At 47.0% G+C, this 20,519-nt stretch overlaps 1 protein-coding gene across 3 annotated transcripts in view; it reads right to left on the bottom strand.

Moving 5' to 3' along the window:
- Csmd2 (CUB and Sushi multiple domains 2) overlaps positions 1-20,519 on the bottom strand; it is a 569,250-nt gene that overhangs the window by 488,793 nt on the left and 59,938 nt on the right. For all 3 annotated transcript variants that reach the window (XM_087548710.1, XM_087548711.1, NM_001446899.1), the window contains 1 exon segment: positions 7,675-7,891. In XM_087548710.1, the coding sequence (XP_087404836.1) occupies positions 7,675-7,891 (217 nt within the window).

Raw genomic sequence — 20,519 nt, 5'->3', positions numbered from 1 at the left:
CACTTCCCATAACGGGAGCCCAAATGTCTAAATTAAGGGATGCTTAGCTGTGCTTAACTGGGGCAGTCATCACTAGCGCCCTATAAACCCTCCGACTTACAGAGATGCAGTTTATTAGCACAGCCTCCATAGATTACGTCGGCTGGTGCTCCATTAGCAAACTTCACTCCACATTAGACTGCCGTTCAATGGGATGTTTGCCAGCTCTGAAAGGCCATCTAATTGTACAAAAGCAGAAACGTGGGGATTGTTTCAGTAATTCATCCAGGCAGGGCTGACATTGCATTATCTGGAAGGCACTTTGTTCCTTTCTTGCTAATTTCCAAACTCCTACAGGCTCCTCAGCCTCCAGGACCCATTCTCTACCCCATTCTCCCACCCTGATCCATTATGAGAAGAAACTGATCAGATTCTATTGTAAATTTAATTTCAAGCAGCCAGACGCTGCCTTCTGGCACCCCAGGATGTGGCTGCTTGTGAATAGCGCTAGATGAGATGTGAGATCTTGCAAGGAGATGCTCTGAACTCCTGCTGGAGAGAGGCAGGCTCAGGGAGATGAATGGCGTCTTCAGATACTGCAAGCTGTGCCTGGCGCACGGTGCCTACTGGCACCTCTCTGTCAGTGACGCCAGGTGTGGCTGCCAATGCAGTGTCACTGAGAAAGCTCTGCTTCACAGAGAGAGGGAAACTGAGGCTCAGATGGGCTGACTTGTTTACCCAAGGTCACTGACGGAGTAAGAGGATTGCGTGCAAGCAGGTCTGAAGCTGAGGTCCTTGAACGTTCGAGTCAAGTGTCCCTGGGGTGTCTTAGCTTCAACGCTGCTGCATTTGGAGCCAAAGAGTTATTTGCTGTGCACGGGCATCCCGCACGTCCTGAGATTTGTAGTAGCATCCTTGGCCTCAGCCTGCCAGAGGCCATTGGCATCCTGAGACATGCAATCAAAAATGTCTTAGGATGGCTAGGATTGGAGCAGAGTTGTAAAGTGCTTGCCTAGCATGCCGGGGGCCCCAGGTTCAATCCCCAGTACTACCACATTCACACACACACACACACACACACACAGAGAGAGAGAGAGAGAGAGAGAGAGAGAGAGAGAGAGAGAGAGAGAGAGAGAGATTCCAAGCATTGTCAGAGGTCCTGGGAACATCTAGATTCTAGATTGCGTTCCGTCAATAGCCTCTGCTCCTTCCTACGACTTGGAAATTCAGGCTTGCATTTTCTAAGGTTTCGTGCAAGCATTGCTTTTACTCGTACTTTGTACATTTCAAGACAGTATACATATATGGTTCTATATAATCGCCATTAGCCAACCACAGAGGAACTAAGGTAGATACAGTATGATAGACCCATTTTATAGATGGGGATACTGGGGGCAGTGTGGAAGCAGCCTGCCAGGGCCTCACAAACATGAATCTCTTGCTTGCCTTCCACGTGCATGGTAAGAGCCCAGTTCTCTGCGTGGCTCTGACACAGCAAAATCTGGCAAGAGGCTTGTCTCTACCCAAAGCACTTAGGTTCCAGTGGGGGTTAAATCGAAGCTCATAACCCACCCCGGGAGGGAGAAATGGCAGAAAGGTGGGGTTTGAGGGTTGGGCATTGACTGTTGAGCAAGCATAACGGTTACGATGATCAGGATGCTGGAGGGATGAGGAGAGAGGGGAGCATTAGGAATGCACTGAGAGCAGTCACTGCCAAGTGCCTGGATGCTAAGGTGTAGGCAATAAATACAGAGGCCTGCAAGGACTGCAGGTGGAAAGAAGGCTGCTGCAGGCCTCTTGGCTCCAGTCCACCCTCAGGGTGGGAGAGGAAGGGAAAGAGGAAAATTATGGCGTCCAGAACACATTGATCCATTCCATGCACACACAGCACACACATGATACCTTGCACACACACTTCACACACACGGCACACATATACACTAGGCAGATATGCAATACACTGCACATGCCTAACGCTATATCACATATGTGCTCGTGGTAAATGTATGCAGGCTACGTGTTCTACATCCATGTTGCATGCATAAACTCGTTGCATTGCCTAGCGCACATTATACGCCTGCGTCGTGTGCATAATGATCAACCTCTCCCTGAGCATGGTCCTTTCTCTGTGTATTCATACAATGCCTTTGGTTCCCTGAGGAGAGGGTTCTGACCAGAAGGCACAGATAAGGCGTTAGGACAGGGCCAAAGCCTTCCAGAAATGCCTGAGCTCTTAGGCTGAGGCACTGGAGAGCAGGAAGGATGCAGACAACATTTCCAGAGCATGCAGGGACCCGTGGCAGAAAGCTCACATGTCAGCCCTGGGAGATGAGACAGTCACCTCCACTTCACAGATAAGGCTCAGCAAAGTCAGACTTGCATGACATCATGGCATTAATAAAAATAGAGATTAGAGGCTGGAAATGAGAAGCAGAGGGTGGGGCGGAATGCTTGCTTAGCAATCCCTAGCCCTGCAATATACACCTGCAAGTATGTGTGGATATGTGTTTGCGTAGGCACACGCAAACACACACCTCTTACTGTGATGTCTCACAGGATGATACTGAAGAGACTACTCACCTGTTTAGTACATGAAGAACAACATCTGTGCAAAAACATGCTGGTCAGCCATGTCCTAGCCAGAGAGTAGGACACATTGCCTTGTACACACACTTTGCACATCAATATCACACACGTCTCAGATGTACGTGTACTACATATTGCAAACACCGAATGCATGTCCACGGTTCATTACATAATACACATGATATGCCTATTCATGATGTAGGATATGCATGTGCATGGAACATGCATGTATGCACTGCCCATCTTCCTGTGGACTGGAGTTTACTACGGGCTCATAGGAACCGTTTTCTGTGTCTGAGCTAAACACTGCTGAATCATCCTCTGTGGCTTTCTATTCCCTCCAAGTCCCCAGGAAGATGCTTGTGACCCTTGAGATAACTATTTCTCACAACGTAAAAATCCACCCCATCTCCTCTCTCTATTGCTCTGGTCCTGGCTATCACCTGGCCTGGCATCCTCCTGTGTGCATCTCTCATATCGTAACTCACAGTGGGAAACGACATACTTCCTCTCCGTCACTTGGACACGGTGCCACGCCCACCTTTGTACAGTCTTGTACCGGAGCTTCCGGCCAGTACTTCTGTGCGAACAGAAGGCAGGGCTATCCAAACTAGAAAGGCGTTAGTCAAATTGCTCTCACTCGGAGATGCGCACAGGACCGTGGGCAGAGGAGAATTCAGTAAGGTTACAGAGCACAGATCAATACAGTGAGGTCAACTGCATTTCTACGGATTAGCAAAAATGAAATCAGGAAAATCAATCCCATTCACAATGGCATCAAGAGGGTAAAAACCTGCTAGTTGTCCCATTCAAGACGGAGCGTCAAGGCTATGGTGGGACGCCAAGCCACCTGTGACCCGAGGTGTGAAAGAGATACGTCAACTTTGGAGACAAAGACAAAGAGTTCTGTGGGACTCAAGACTCCCTCCAGAAGACGCCTGCCCAGCCACTCAGGCTCCATTGCTGGAAAGGTTATCAGGATGTTGACAGAGAGATGCAGCTTTAAAATATGCTTTAAGGAAGTCACTTCAACCGCAAGCAGGGCGAAAGTCATGGGGGGTAAAGTGAAGAAGTCTTGTACTTGAAGACAGGAGAAAAGAAGCGACATCAAGAAAGCTTAAAAATAGAAGGTATCAAACATCAGGGGTGAGCAAAACAGCCTGAAGGGGAGTGGACCAAGCTCTGCTGTTAAAGAATGCAGTCCTGCTAGGACCGCTTAAAAACCCGGTGACGTTTTAAGGATAAGAGTCATCCCTAAACAATGTCATTGACATATTAAAATAGATAGATGCAATCCTAAAAAAAAAAAGGTGGGGTGGGATGGCAATATTAGTATCTGGGTAAAATTAAAGGCGAAAGAAATCATTAGATAAGGAAGGTAATTTTTATATCAGGGAAAATTAAAAAAAATCACAGTGAAGACTCAATGTTTAAAAACATTTACCGGGAGCTGGGGAAATGGTTCAGTGGCTTGCAGAGGTCCAAGTTCAGTTTTCGGCGACCCATTTCAGGCCACTCACATCTGCCTGTAACCCCAACTCCAGGGAATCAAATGCCCTCTCCTGGCCTCTGTGAGGACCTTCACTCAACTTACATGCATGCAAGCAGGCAGGCAGGCACGAGTGCGTGCACACACACACACACACACACACACACACACACAGAAACACACACACTTAAAAATAATGACTATAACTCATTTTAAAAAGGCTTGGGCTAGCGAGACAGCTCACTGGCTAAGTAAGAGCAGTTTCTGTGAGATCCTGAGGACCCGCGTTTGAGTTTGATGGCTATGCACAAGCCTATGACCTCAGTGCTATGGGGGCGTGGAGACAGGGAGGTCTCTGGGGCTCGTTTTGGCTGCCCGCCATCGAGTTCCAGGTTCAGTGAGACACGCCAGCTCAAATGAGACAGACAGGGAACAACAGAGTGAGATGTCTGACGTCTTCCTCTGACCTTTCTGCACGCAGGGCTACCCACATGCATGCGTGTTTAACACACACACACACACACACACACACACACACACACACACACACACCATTCTGCATGCATGACGATGTAAAAAAAATTATGTCTAGGCAGTGGATCCCACATCAAAACACGGGATGTGTTTTAAAACTTATAAATTGCAGTAATGACAGCTCTGCGAGCCTGAGAGCAGTCCCCTGCTTACCTCGATGAATATCAATTAAACAATAAATAAGAAATTGGAAAAATCCCAGAGGATTAATAACATGAATTTTCATCCTTCGATGCAAAAATATTTGATTTTTTCCAATACTCATAGAACATTTATAAAATATGGTCTTAAAGGGAAGAGGGAAAATCAACAATCGCCTAACGTCGAGAGGCATAATCCAATCATAATGCAATAAAAGCAGATCATACGTTTTAAGAGAATAAACAGATAATACTTGAAATTCTGAGGAGAAGCCTCCAGAGTCAAAGCAAGAACAAAACTGCAATTAGAAACTCTTTCTGAAATAACAACTACCCGTCAAAATTTACAGGATATGGTCAGAGTTGCACTTAGGGGAAAAATGCCTCTTAATGCTTTTATTATCAAACAAGAAATAATGGGACTAATTCAATTCGTGAAACCCCCACAAAGAGCAACGTCAGCCTAAGGTAAGTGGGAGAAAAGAATGGAGAAAGATAAAAGTAGAAATCAATATGTTGGATAATGGAGAAAGAATAAAATTGATGGCCCCAGCACTGGGGGGTTTAAAAGACCAATAAAATAGGAAAATGTCTGTCAAGAATGAGGGGATGGAAAGAACATAGGAATACACAAAGAAGGAGAGGTATGCCCGGGAGCCATGAAGACAGATGCACACAGTCTTGGGCCATTCTGTGACAATGGCTGACTTCCTCTACACACACAAACATGACAACTGATTCATGAATGAGAAAACCTGGGGCAACTAGTAAGCTCTAATGTGAAGGTTCAGAAGAACCCCCGCCAGAAGTACCAACCGTCCCCTCCCAGGATGGCACACTCCCTTGTTCTCTGGGCTCATTTTTCCTGCTGGATTGCACCAATGTGTGAGCTCCCATGCAGCCAAGGGAGCTCAGCGGCAGAGGCATCCTTCCAGCTCTTCCTCCTAGTGGATGCTGCCTGACTCTGGCTTCTTCTGAAATGAATAGCATGAATGTGACATGGTGGGAAGCCCACCATTAGCAGGGGTAACCTACCCATGGAGCCACCACGTAACCAGATGACGATCCTCGGGGTGGGCTGCACTTAGAAGGAACACCCTCCCTAAAGCCCCAATGCCACCCATGCCTGTGGCCTGGAAACATTCCCTAGATGTCCACACAGGAAGCTGTCACGTGTCCCTTTCAGTGGCCCTCCCTCCAAAATCCAGTCCCACCATCTACCCTGGCACTGCTTTGCCTGTACGCCGGCCACTGAGATAGCTCATGCCTGTCTTCACATTAGCATGTGAACTCCATGGTGACAGTGACTTCCATCTGCTGGCTGTTGGGTTGCCCCCAGCACTTGGGACAGAACTAGTGTGAAACAAATATTCCCAGAATATTTATTGAATGGATGAATGAATGAATGAATGAATGAATGAGGACTTTAGTCCTTTTAACAAGGTTTCATTAAGTATCACCTGTATGCCTCACTGTATGCAATATCATAGGAAGACAGATCAGCCCTGTCATGCCTGGAAGGCACTACCCTAACTCTGCTGCAGGCTTCCCAGACTCACTGGCTGGGGGAGCCACCCTGCACATGAGGTGTGCAGAAACACCCGCGAGCTAGCTTAGAGAGTAAGCCTGAGACAGACGCCCTAAACACCCCAGAATTTGGCTGATGAACCAGGAACCCGTTAGGTCTCTGACAAGCTTGGAGGCTTAAGTGAGAAAGTTGAGCTAACATATCTAATGATGGGTGCGTAGCCGGCCTCCAGGTCACCGAATCAGAGAGCTTTTGTGGTGGAACTAACTGCCCAGAAGTCTGCCATTCCCACTGAGGGTGGCGTTCTACAACAATCTCCTCTGCAACCTCCTTGTCTTGGGAGGCAACGCAGCGGCATAGCTCTTAGCCATCTCATCCTCTCTCTCTGGTTTGAGCTTCCATTGGACATGACAAACTTAGAGAGGATTAGAGCCAGCTCAGAGTCTCAATCTATCCCCACAATCAAGGTGTCCAAATGCAAGGGCTATTTCAGAACGTCTCCATGGTTCCAGACCCATGCTGAGTGACAGCACCACCCATCGCTTACAATCGTCAGCCCCACATGACTCGGGGCCAGGTGAAACTATGAGCATTTTCTCTGTCTGTGGAGGGTATACCCAACAGGCAGACAGACAGACAAAAATATACGTAAGCCAGGCAAAGCAATGTCAATGAAAAGACTAGGAATTCTCTATAACTTCTGTTTTCTACCCAGTTTTCCCAAGTGTCTGACACAGCCCTGCCAATCATATTGCAACAATGTAGGAGGGAGGAATCGGGAGCCTTAAAGAAAACCGAGGAGGTAGGCACGGTGAGGGAGGTCTGCCGTAACCCTAGCGCTCAGGAGACCGAGGTGGGGACAGGGGGGATTACAAGTTTGAGCTACTGAGCTGCATAGCAAAACCTTGTTATAAAAGCAACAGCAAGCAAGCAGAGGTGTTGAGGGAGGGCCCCATAGAAAGGAAGTCAATGGCCCCCATAAGACTGGATCCATCCACATTCAGGGAGGGAAGGGGTTTAAGAGGCCCTGCCCCTTCCTGAGGATTTCAGGAAGTTAAATTGCTGGAGGTGAGAAAGATGCATTGTCTTCAGGCACTGTTAAGGTGCTCATACTTCTTTAAAGAAGGCCTTTGCCTAGGCTCTACTAAGTAACCCTAGTTTAATTCTTTGGTTCATACACATATAAAGAGACGTGAGAAATAAATGTAGAAGACAAATTGCAAGGAGTCAGTATAAAAGAGTCAATGAGAGCAGGAGAGGGACAAAAGAGCGCTTATGATCAAAATACATTCTATGCATTATTATGTGTAGTTAATACAGGTTGATGTAAACTTAAGTAATAAAGCAGAATCCCTCTGTTCACCAAGCTTGGCTCAGGCCCAGCTGCTTGCAACAGGGAGGAGAGGGGAGAATGGTACCTTGTTCGAAGGTTCTCTGCCTGCGGTGGGCCATCAAACACTGATAGGACATCAAAGTCCTCTTCTAGGGCGAAGGACTGGAACACGAGCTGGATCCTGTGCTGGTCCTCCGCGGTGATGGTCCATGTGCAGTTGGCATAATTGGGGTAGCCGTAAGGGAACCCGGGGCTCTCCACTGTGCCATTGGGACCCTGAAGATGAAATGTGCAGTTCTGGCCTGGAAGAGGGAAAGGGAAAAGTTCAGTGAGGCCACTAGAACCTCCCAGGAGTTTCCAGGAGGCGGAAGTACAATGTTAAAGAACCATCATTTTACTGAGGGCTTCCTATGGGCTGCCCTGGGATTGGCACCCAGCCTATCCCTGTGTGGCACATTGTTTTCAGTTATATTGGAGCATCAGGACAGCTCTATAGGAGGAAAGCTAATGCAGATAGCTTAAAGTCAGACACAACCGCAACCAGACTGCATTATAGACCTTTCAACCAAGCCAGGGGACCATCTCAAACCTCCTCTGTTGCCTACAGCTTCCCTAGTCTCAGCTGATGGCCTCATCCCCCTCCCCTCACTAGAGAATGTAAGCTACCAATGCATCTGCCTCACACTGCCATTCTTCCTCCTCCGCCTAAATGGGATTATTGTAGTCATACACTTCCTGGCCCTTTAAGGATATGTCTTGTACATGCCCTGCTGTTTCCTCACCACTGGGGTCTTTTCAGTTCAAATACATTCCAGACTCTACCTTTCATAAAAACAACCCCACACCACTCCTTCTGAAGCCCAACTCTCTCCTCTCCTTCACAGCCAGATCGACTAGAAGCACAGCCTGCCTCTTGATCCTTCTCTATGCTCAACAGTTCTGCCTTACTGTCCCTACATGTCTACCTGAGAACAGGTACGGCAAGATCAGAGACCAGATGTGCTGGGCGTATGCCACCTATCTTCTTGCTAACTGACCTCTTTGAGACCCTCACACTACTAGCTGCTGCAGCTCAGGCTACACCCTGTGCTTGCCAGCTGTATCTGGCTCAAAGAGAGCTTCAGATGGATAGTGAGTCAGGGTAGGAGGGTTTGGCGAGGTAGTGTTTCTAGTTGGATCTCCCGTGCTGTTGATGCTGCTGCTAGAGTTGAACCTTACTAAAAGCAGCCACACTGTGGTTTCCTCTCATACCACTGTACCCTCTTCCTCTCATCTGATGGCTCTGCTTCCTTTCCAGGTTCAATGGTGGAGTCTCTTGTCTCTGTCTAGCCCAGAGGACTTCCCATTAGTGCACTGATGGTGTACAACTGCACAGTGCGAGCCAGTTGCTATCTCTGGGCTCCAGACTTAATTTGGAATGAATACCCACTCTTCCCACACCTGCTACTCCTTCACTTTGGGGATGGGATGGTGACCCCACCACAAAGTCTAAATAAGACTGGAAGTGACTTTTTTCTCTTCACAGCCCGGTGGCCAGTGTCTCTATCTATCTCACTCCCACCTTCCTATACCAAGCTCTTCCTTGGACTCCCGACTCTCAGTCACATACTCTGGCCCTTTTCATTCAGAGGCACCCTTTCAAGACAGAACCAGGACTCAGTCACCCCCATCACCACGGCCTCCAACATCCAGTGGCTCCTCCCTGCTCATCAACAAGGAAAGAAAACTCATGTCTACGGGGGTCTCTACATGGTTTGATGCTTTGGAATCCCTCCCTGCCTGTACTCCTGCTTACCATCCAAAGTGTCCCCTCAGTCCTGTGCATCTACATTTTCTCACTACTGGCAAACAGAGGTGAAGCTGGCATACTTCCATGCATCCATATGGACATTTGAAGATATGAATATAAGAACGGGAACCATGTGAGTGGAGATCTTTACCTCCTGCATTCTCAGTGGCAGGCAGGCACACAGTCAGTTCTCCATCACCTAGTAGGATTTTATATTCAGGCAATGGTTGTTTAGACAACTCTAAGACCTCTGCCCTTATGGTATTCACAATAGTGACATTGGATGGACACTGTTAATATCTCCCCTTACAGAGGCTGAATTAGAGCAGAGAGGAATTAAAGAATGGAGCCTCAACTACCGTGACTCGGTGTTGGGACTTCAGATAGTCGAGCCACTTCCTCTATGATGGCGCTGATAAGTTGACTCAGCGCTAATTTTTTAAAACCACTTTAGGGATTAGCTGACGAAGGACGCTTAATCTCTAAATGACTTTAATATTAAGAAATCTCTTAATACAAAGTATTCCATTAAGGGTGGGAAAGTTAAGGGCTTCTGGATAAATGCTAAAGAGGCATTTAATAAAATTAGGCATGTAATTCTGATTAAAATAAGCATTCAGAAGGAAGCAGAACACTGCCTTCCATTCATCAGCCCCTGTACTGTAGGTGAAGCATCTGATAGGACTCAAAAAACAGAGAGGGATGTCAGTATCCTCCCGAGGACCACGTGCCTGACTGGAAAAGCTCAGCATGCAACACCCGAGAAAGAAATGAGAAAGGGAGATGCAAAGAGAAGGCTGGCAGACGGTATGTTAATGTGCCCAGGAAGCCCAAAGGAATCGATCATAAAGCTATTAGGACTAAGAAGGAATTTCAGCAAAGTAACCCAATGCAAACCATGCAAAAGTCAATAAGGTTCGTCGACGCCAGTTCACAGATGAAAGCAGGCTAGAGTTCCTCTCATCGGCAACTACAAGCTATGTGGTGTACACAGAAATAAACTTGGGGCAAGTGTGTAGGCAGGTTCTTGGAAGTAGCTCGTGATGTGGGGCTCACGTAACACGGGCGAAGCCCTCGTGTTCCACCCGCAGTGTCATGAAACAAAAGGAGGGAGTGACGGGGAGAGAGAAAGATGGGGGGAGGGAGGGGGAGGGGAGGGAAGGTTGGAGGGAGGGAGGGAGGAAGGATAGGTGAGAGAGAGGGTGGGTGGGAGGGAGAGAGAGATGAAGGGAGGGTCAAAGTGAGGCATGGATAGAGGGAGGGAGGGAGGAAGAAGTAGAGGGAGGGAGGGAAAAATGGCGGAAGGGAGGGAGAGAAGATGGGAGAGAGGGAGGGAGAAAAACATGTAAGTACTTTCTGGAAAGAAGTTGTACAGAGGGATTTTTTTTAAAAAATCAGGATAATTGGAGAGAAATGATGGAGTCTTGAGTGGAAAAGCCTAACTACTGAAAGGTTAATTTATAATATTAACCTCTCAAAAAGTTATTGAAAAGCTAATTTATCCGCCTGATGTAATGCTCGTCAAAAGCCCAAGGACATGTTTTAACTCTGGGAAAATGATACCTAAATTTAACTTGAAAAATGGGTTATTTGGACAATGTGTTGTCTTTTAAAGGGTAGAAAATTTAGTATTTTCATAATAAAGAATAATAAATTGTATCATGAATGGCATGTGGAAACTGGAGGAAGGGTGTCAGTGATCAGATACAGCATGAGGTAGCACTACAAGAAAAGAAGGAAGGAAGGAAGGAAGAAAGGAAGGAAGGAAGGAAAGAAAGAAAGAGAGAGAGACAAAACTGAGATAAAGGAGGTTTTTTAATCAACAAAACCAAAAAAACATTGCTATTTCAGGAAATAATTATCTTCAGATCATATATCAAAGTAAATTCCATATAGAATAAAAGATTAACAAAGTGCTTTAAAAAAATCCATGTTATAACGTTATCAGAGACAATAGAAATAAATGAGTATCTGTGGTTTTCTAGTTTTCTTAAAGATATTGTAAGATTGACGGTTTTATGCAAGTGTGTATGTGAGTGTGTGTACGTGTATAAGTGTGTGTGTGTAAGTATGTATGTGTGTGAGTTGGTGAAGGTGAATTGTATGAGCATGTTTATGTGAATGTGTGTGTATGTGTATGTGTGTGTGTGACAGTGTTTATGTGTGTGAGTTTGTGTGTATGTATGTGTGTGTGTGTATGTAAAAGGCATACACACATTAGGTTGAAGAGTAATACCTTCATTACAGAAAGCATGAGTCCTGCTTTCCAATAACGGTGAATAGAATGAACACTAGACATGAGCACTGGACAAGGTAGAAACAAGTTCACGACTGAAGAGAAACCAGATAGCATCCACAAGAATAAAGAAGTAGAGCTTCCATGCCTCAGCTTTCCGAAGGGCCCAGGCACCACGCCCTGAGCACCCCTTTCTACTACAGGCACCAAAATTGCTCCATCTCATGACCTTAAAAGTCTGGCAGAAGCCCAGTGATGTCACTACATCAACTCACTGATTGGTTTGTTCCACTGCGTCCATCCTGTGATAAGCCTCAGTGGCCTAGGTCATGGACCAGATAGAGCCTCTACCCAGCCACGGAAGCAGCATTGTAACTGAACCCCTTTAGGAGTGCAGAGAGTGTTTCTGACATATAGGCCCCTCAGAGTCTTAATATCTGACCTCATTCATGTCTAGTACAACCATTGATACCAACAGCGCCACCATCTCTATTACTGGGGATGGCTGCCCAAACCTGGAGACACTGACTTGGAATCTGGGAATGATTGCGGTGGTTGGCATATGCTTGGCCCAGGGAGTAGCACTATTAGGAGGTGTGACCTTTGGGAAGTAGGTGTGGCCTTGTTGGAGGACGCATGTCTCGGCAGGCATGGATATTAAGACCTTCATCCTAGCTGCCTGGAAGCCAGTGTTTTCAAATAAAGAGCTCTCAGCTCCTACTGCACCATGCCTGCCTAGATGCTGCCATGCCCCTGCCTTGATGATAATGGACTGAACCACTGAACCTGTAAGCCAGCCCCAATTAAACATTGCCCTTCTAAGAGTTGCCTTGGTCATGGTGTCTTTTCACAGCAGTAAAACCCTAAGACAATAATCTTTCGTGCTGTAAAGAGAGAAGCAGAGCATCCCAGAACATGGACCCCAAATGGACCCTGAAAACACTACCCATGTCATGGGACAATAAGGGTGAAAGAGGTGGAGGCAGAGACAACAAAGGAGGGGACCCAGAGAGCAGATCTTAGAGAAGACAGTGACAGGAAGTAAAGGATGTCACCGAGAGACTACGACGAGGGTCTTGGAGGAGGTCTCTAAGTTTCATATCTAAATGGTCCCGCTGGAAATAAGACTGTGTAGCATGAGAGCTCAGTCCTGGCTCCAGCACATCCAATCAGCATCCGCCGAGAAGATCAATTATAGCAAAGGCTAGCAGGAGGGGCTGAGCAAGGTGAGCAGAGGCTAGCCCATACCAGGCAGACACAGGACCGGCTGGCAAGAGGGTGCAAGGCCACCGTATGTGAAATAGTGACACACATCCTGCTCTTTGTGGAGCACTTGAAAAACACAGGCCAGGTTTAAAAGGATGGAGTAATTGGAGCCTCACATTCCTTCAGAGGCAATAGCTATTAATAGTCTCATTTTCTCATTTTTTCCATGCACAGTTAAAACTGTTTAGAAAATACCATACACATCCGTTGGAAGGTTCTGTAGTAAATCATTCTTCAACCTTCGATTACAAAAAAGCAATGTCGACTTATAACACACATAGATGCACAGGCGTAAATACGTTGATTTACAGCCTCGCTCCCTTAGCGCTAGAAGGGCACCCTGTATTCCCTCTCTCGAGCACCGACCAGAGTTAGACAAGTAAGCATCCAGGCTGGCAACCCGCTGCCCCTACCTCCTCTTCTCTCGGGCAAGCATATGGACACATTCTGGGAGAGCATTTTATGGTTTTGTTTTTAAAATGAGATTGCAGTTTAGCTCATTTCTCTGCAACTTGCTCGCTAACATAACAGTACGTTCGGGACACCTTTCGGGTCAGTAGCTACAGATCTAACTTATTTTTTTTATATCAATGTATAATATTGCCTGGCATGGGTGTATCTCAGTGTATTCAGTCACTCTTCTGAGTACGGCCATTTAGGTCATTTCTTGGTTTTCCTTTGTAACAATTCAGTAAACACAACACGAGGGTGTTTTTTTTTCCCCCAAGGTACTGAAACTGTTCATAAACTGCATTTTAAAAGGATGCCCGTCGTCCCAGTGTATGGTTATCCTAGAGTTTACTCAACCGTGCTACTGTCAGCCACCTAAATCACTTCTGGATCTTTTCTTTTCTTAATCCCGTTTATAAACACAACCCGGACCTGGTCTGGTGACTGGATGCCAGGCAGTGCAGTGGAAAATGAGTTTCCATGGCCAGAGGCCCAACATGGACGCCCGTTTATGCAGTCACTGCACCCAGCTTTGCTGTCCGCTGGGGTACTGTAAACACGGGCTGTCTGACCAACCTCTGCAGAGGGCACTGTTGGGCGTGGCTAGAGAGGGGTGAAAGTGGGGCTTATTTGGAAGTCTCCCAGATATTAAATGGACGTCGGAGAGTTGAGAATTTTATAACCCAGGGCGGCTTGCTGCAGCCAGAAATGCTGATGATGCCAGGGCTCTCTCAACCAGGCGCCCTTTCTCATCTGGGGGCGGGGTTAGAAAAACCACATGGTCCTCCGTGCCCTGGGGCTCTGGTTAATACAATTTCCTACAAAGCTAAGCAACCCCAGAGAACTGGGTGAGAAGGTGTCTGTTGTTGTTGTTTTGCTTGTTTGTTTGTTTGTTTGTTTGTTTTTCCGAAACAGTCTTTCCCTGTGGAGCCCTGGCTGGCCTGGAAAATTCAGTCTGTAAACCCAGATGGCTTTGAACTCAGAGATCCACCTGCCTCTGCCTCCCAAGTGCTGGGATTGCGTGCTCCACCACTGCCCAACAAGAAGGGATTTTTTTTTTTTTGGTTTTTAGACTTTATTTGTTTTTAGATGACTTCTCTATGTCAAACCTTCAAACATTCGGGTTACTGGATCAAACAGGATAAACATCCCTGAAGCTTAGCCTCAAGATTTCCAAAAATATCTTCCAGAATGTGTGTGCCAATTACATTCTTGTCGCCATGTCTACAAATGCCCATCTCAAGGCATCTTCGCCGGCACTGATGGTGGATTTTCTTACGTAGATGGATTTGCCAGCTTGATGGATTCAGAATCTACATCTCATTGTCTCCCTTTGAGTGTGTGTGCACGTGTGTGTGTGTGTGTGTGCGTGTGTGTGCTCACACTCACGTACACATGTTATATGGTGTTTGTATGCAATTGTACATGCCCATGAACACGTGCAGAGGAAAGCAGACATCAGCATCCTGTTTCCTACCTCCCACTTCATTCCTCTGAGACAGGGTGTCTCTCTGAACCTGTAGCTAGGTTGGAGGCCAGCAAGCCCCAGTGCTCTTCCTCTCTCCACATCCTGTGGTGCTGTGGTTACAAACTCATGCATGGCCGTGCCTGGATTCTTACTGAGTGCTGTGGATTTAAACTGGAGTCTCCACACTTACTGTCCAAAGCAATCTTGCTCACTAAGTCTCCTTTGCTTTTCTTTATTCTGCCTGTCCCCTTTGTCCCTTTCTTCCTCCTCCCTCCCTTTCCTCCTCCTCTTCCTCTTCCTCTTCTGCCTCCTCCTCCTCTTCCATTTCCTCTCATTCTTTTTTTTTTTTTTTGGAGACTGAGTCTTTCTATGAAGCCCAGGCAGGCTTAGAACTCTTGATTTCCCTGCCTCAGTTGGTAGACACACAGCATGATATAACCCTTCACTTTTCCTTAATCATTTAAATGCTTCCCCTTGGGGTTCACCTATCTGATAGAATCCTTGGCTCATTTTTCATTATAACGTTTTCTAACAACTTGCATATTTATATATCATGTATATGGTACGTAGATCCTCTCTGCGTCCCATGAGTCTTCTAATCTTTATTACATTTGACCCAGAGAGCGCTCTGTATGTCCTGCCCTCCATTCTTGCGTCAGGACTTGCTGTTTCCTGTCAGTCTGCCTTCCCCCTATAGAATCAAGCTTTTAGTCCTCCCAAGTGTGTGTAATCAGTGTTGGTTTCCGCCTAGTTGTATGCCTTTCATTTGCTTAGATTCCTCACACAGATTATAGCATTCTGCTTTTATGAACGGCTGCATTTATCTCTCTTACTCCCAGTAATAATCTTCTTTTGTTTACATCAACAAAGTCCACTCCGCCAGGAGCAACTGTTAGCTAGCTGTTCATCCCAGTCAGCAGAAAATAAGACAAAGTCCTTCCTTGACCCGCAAAGTCTAAAGGCACCCACTGCTTGCTTCCTCCTCGCCTCTTTCCTGATCACCAGCCTCTTACCTGCTGCTGTATATCTTGGATGCTCCCTTAGCTCATCGAATCCCCTCCTTGTGACCCTGCCAGAGGCTTCTACAAACCTCTCCCTTCACCAGCAGGTCTGACTGACACTCTCATTTCTTAAGGGTCACAGCTTCAGAGGCCACCATGAGGGAAGACCAGGCCTTTCTCTTTTACACCAATGACCCCAGCAGAACCACTTCTGACTTGGGTACTATATGGGCCACCTGACCTTCAAAAGAGCCTCCTCCATGATGGCAGATCCCTCTTTATCCTCTGCAGTTTCTCTGGCCCCCAAGGCAGGCACCTGGCCCTTAGCAGATGCTCACAGAGGCTTAGAGAATGAATGAATGAGTACTAATTGCCCGCCCAGCTCTGCACACGGACTATTCCTCGCCAAGCTAACTGCAGGCACTTAGAGCATCATTACCTCCTCCAGAAGCCCGCTCAGAATTCTCGAGGCAGCCTCAAGTACGCTGCAGCCCATTCATCACTCATTCTGAACGGCGCAGCCTCCACCGACGGTGATATAATGGCGTGTGTATGTAGCTGTCTTCATCAAGAGGCTCCCGGAGATTGTATTCAGATTGTTTCTCTAGTACCCAATCCAATAATAATTGGCTGCAGCAGAAACTCAGTACATAGTTTTTGAGTAGACTGAGTGAGATGAATGAATCTTATTATAACATTCTGAAAACACCCACCAACTCCATTGGCCTATATTTGGGTCATCTGGGAGGCGGCTTGGTGAATAGGTTACAGCCGTAGAATTTGGAAGCCATTGCCTTGGATTTGACTGTCATGGTTGACCACTCCCCACCATATGAGCTACTAATTTAAACTATTTAAGACTTAGTTCCAACACTTGCAAAATGAGCCACCACACTAGTGAGACAACCTGACAGCTAGAATTTGATCCCCAGAATCCGTGGTGGAAGGAGAGAATTGATCCCCAAAACTTGACCTCTGATCCCCATGTGCACCATGACACATGTACAAAGAAGCCTTAATAAATTACACGTAAGTAAATAAATAAGAAGAAAATCACTTCTGTGATAGCCACAAATGGACAGACAGACAGACAGACAGACAGACAGAAAGACATGGTAACGATGGCAACATTGCTAATAGCTCAGTAGAGTACTTGGCACACAATAAATTCAAGGAACAGAGACCATTCTTTATGTAAATCCTACCCCATCTTGCTTGTGGTTACGCTCAGAAAGTTGATATACTTTTTGTTGCCCTAGCAAGTAACACTTTTTTCCCCTATTTTTTGTTATGACTAATATACATAAAACCTATTGATTTTTACATATTCTTCTCACATCCAACCAGGTTCTTAATTCTAGAAACTTCTCGGCTGATTCCCTTAGGTGTTTTAGGCACAGAGTTGTGGTGTCTACAAATAATGATATTTTTTTTTAAAAGATAGCTCTTTTGAGAAATTTGGCAGGAAAATTCAATTCAATTCTGTAAATATTTATTGACTGATAAGGTCAATTTTGGACAAATTTTGTTGGAGATTACCAGTGGGACATTAGGCGCGCGACAGCCAGAAGGCAATTAGACTGGAGCCGCGAGTCTAGGAGTGCCGTCTGGGCAGATGCTAGCGATCTGCCAAAGCCTTCCAGCTAATGAACCTGCCTGAAGAGGAATTGCAGGATACGGTGGCAGATGCTGGATAAATCATCATGGCGGAGGTGTCCCACCGGTCCTGGGGACATCACTAAACACCTCCAGTATACCACTGGCCACTGGCCCATCTCTGTGATGCTTCTCGGAAGGGCGGCCTGAATGCAGATGGCAGAGGCTGGCCCAGCAGCATCCCTGGCTCTTCATAACCCCCTGAGGAAAGAGCAGAGGACTGCTCATCCTCAGGGACGATGGTGCTACACTCAGTTTAACTCCTCTTGCTGTGCCTTCGGGGTTTTCATACATCACAAACAGATTCCTTACTGTGAACCTGCCGGGTCCGGTCCTTCAGGCCCTCAGTGCTAAGCTGTTTACCTGCTCTACCCTTCCCTGCTCTGTCTAACTCATTGTTCCATGCTCAGTCTATAGGCCACCTCCTCAGAGCCTTCCTAGTGTGGCTGGGTGATGAAGGACACTCCCCTCTCCCACCTTCTTGACGATCAAACTACATACACACACACACAGAGACACACACAGAGACACACACACAAACACACACACAGAGACACACACACAGACACACGCACAGACACACACACACAGAGACACACACAGACACACGCACAGACACACACACAGAGACACACACACAGACACACACACAAACACACACACAGACACACACACAGACACACACAGACACACACACACACAGACACAGAGAGAGAGACAGAGACAGAGACAGACAGAGAGACAGACACACACACAGACACACACAGAGACACACACAGACACACACACACACAGACACAGAGAGAGAGAGAGAGAGACAGAGACACACACACAGACACACACACACAGACACACACACACACACACACAGAGAGAGAGAGAGAGACAAAGACAGAGGCAGACAGAGAGACAGACACACACAGAGACACACACACACAGAGACACAGACACACACACACACAGACACACAGAGAGAGACAGAGACAGAGACAGAGAGACAGACACAGACACAGACACACAGACACACACAGAGACACAGACACACACACACAGACACACACCCACACACACAGACACACACACAGACACAGACACACACACACAGACACACACCCACACACACAGACACACACACAGACACAGACATACACACACAGACACAGACACGCACACACACACGCACACAGACACACACACACACACACACACGCGCACACACACACACACACACACACGGCTCCGTCTTTTCATCCTCAATCATTTCTCAGTCCAGCACAATCTTCCTTCATCCTGAACACTTCACAGAAACTAGTTTGACCCTCATTGGTTTGGCCCCTCCTGTTCAGAGCCGGAGTTCCCTGGTTTATTCTTGATCTTGCCTAATTGTTTGAGGGAATATCTTCACATGGTCAGCCTAACTCATGGTTCCACACTCAGTTTACATGGAAATTTCACTAGTGTCCGGGGTGCAAACTTGTTTCTCTTCCCTTTCCAAGAAACAAAGACACCCTGTTTCTTGCCTGAAGCTGTTCAGCTGTATCCTCCCTTGAGCCCAGCTGAGAAACCCATGAGTCGTCATGAGCCTGCCCCTGCTCTTTTCCCACACCTTGCATCCTGCCACCTCTTAAAGGATACTCCATCAGGAGTCAGAGCCCTTTGGGGTACTTTGATTCTCCCTGCTGTCACTCACTCTGAGTTCTGCGACTTGCCCATTCTCTGACGAAAACATTCTTTGTAACTTGCTCTCACCAATTCCACTCATCCTTTAGTTTAGAGCCTCCAAGAGAACCTCCCGGACCTCCACATTACCTGGCACCCCACAAACACACAAGTCCCTGCTGTGTGTCCTCAGTATTCCTGCATCTCCACTGCATCGTCACACATTGCTTAGTGTCTGTCTTTCCCTGAAGTAAGGGCCATGTGCTCGCCCATCTAGCCTACTCCCTACTACCTCACATTGCTTTGCTGTCCATTTGGAACATAGGTTGGTGTTTCTCCCATGAGAGGAATCCTTAAGTGTCCTGGTGCAACTGCTTCTCTAACCCTCCCTTTCCTCATTGGGATCCATCCAGACCTCAGCTTTGACCACTGGCCTAAGGAACAGGGGAATGGGACCTACCTAAGTTGTTCCACTGGTCCCTAAGCCCCATATGGACCGTGTAGATCACCCCATGGTCTCCAGAACCTTGGGCCTGACTGTTCTAAATCTACCAATTATAATTATAACACATGATGGAGAAGCCACCTAGATAACATTCTGGACCCCGATAAAGGCCTTGACTCACAGGTTCGTTTCTCTGACTACTGCTCCCTTACCTACTGAGTGTGCGTGTCCCACAGTCCTTCCTTCTCATTGGCCCAGTGAGAGAGGCTGTTCTCTTCTCTCTAGGTCCTATAAGCAGCAAACACTGGGGCAATGAGGGTAGTATAAGTAATGAGCACCAATGCCAGTATCCCTGTACGCCTCACCTGACGGGTACATCTGACCTAGTTCTCCTCCTTGTCAGAACGCTCCTAGAGAAGAGCTGTCGAGGAATATATCAATAAGATGAATTTCGGACAAGAGAAACCACAGATGTCAATGTGCCAAGTCTCCTTCAAGAAGATCACAGGTTGACAGTCATTAGGATATCTGCAGAACAAAGAGGTCCTATGGAAGACATGTTGTAGACATCCGTGAGTGTCTTCCTATAAGGGCATGGCTAGAGCTTAGAGTCCCCGCCCAGAGACAGAGGTCTAAAGGTCAGATGAGAGGAAGATGTGTCAGCATATCTTCCAGCACACTGCCTGGCACCCCCAAGCACCTTGCACAGACATTCACAAGGTCACGTCCAGCCACCCTGCAGCCACAGAGCACACTCCACCTCTACGATCCCGGTAAATCCACATTCCTGGATGCATGGCAGATGTGCAGTAGGTGTTGCGTGGGTGTTTCTGACGAAGTCGCATGCTACTTTTCCACTGTAGATTTAATCTTTAGAGAATCAGAGGTCTGCAAAGTGACTAGCCTGGTGGCGCTCAAACTCGGCACTACGGACATTCTGAGAGTCTGCCGGTGGACCTT

Source organism: Rattus norvegicus, chromosome 5, assembly GCF_021556685.1.
Source record: "Rattus norvegicus strain SHRSP/BbbUtx chromosome 5, alternate assembly SHRSP_T2T, whole genome shotgun sequence".
NCBI lineage: Eukaryota > Metazoa > Chordata > Mammalia > Rodentia > Muridae > Rattus > Rattus norvegicus.
This window is presented reverse-complemented; position numbering and strand designations above follow the sequence as displayed.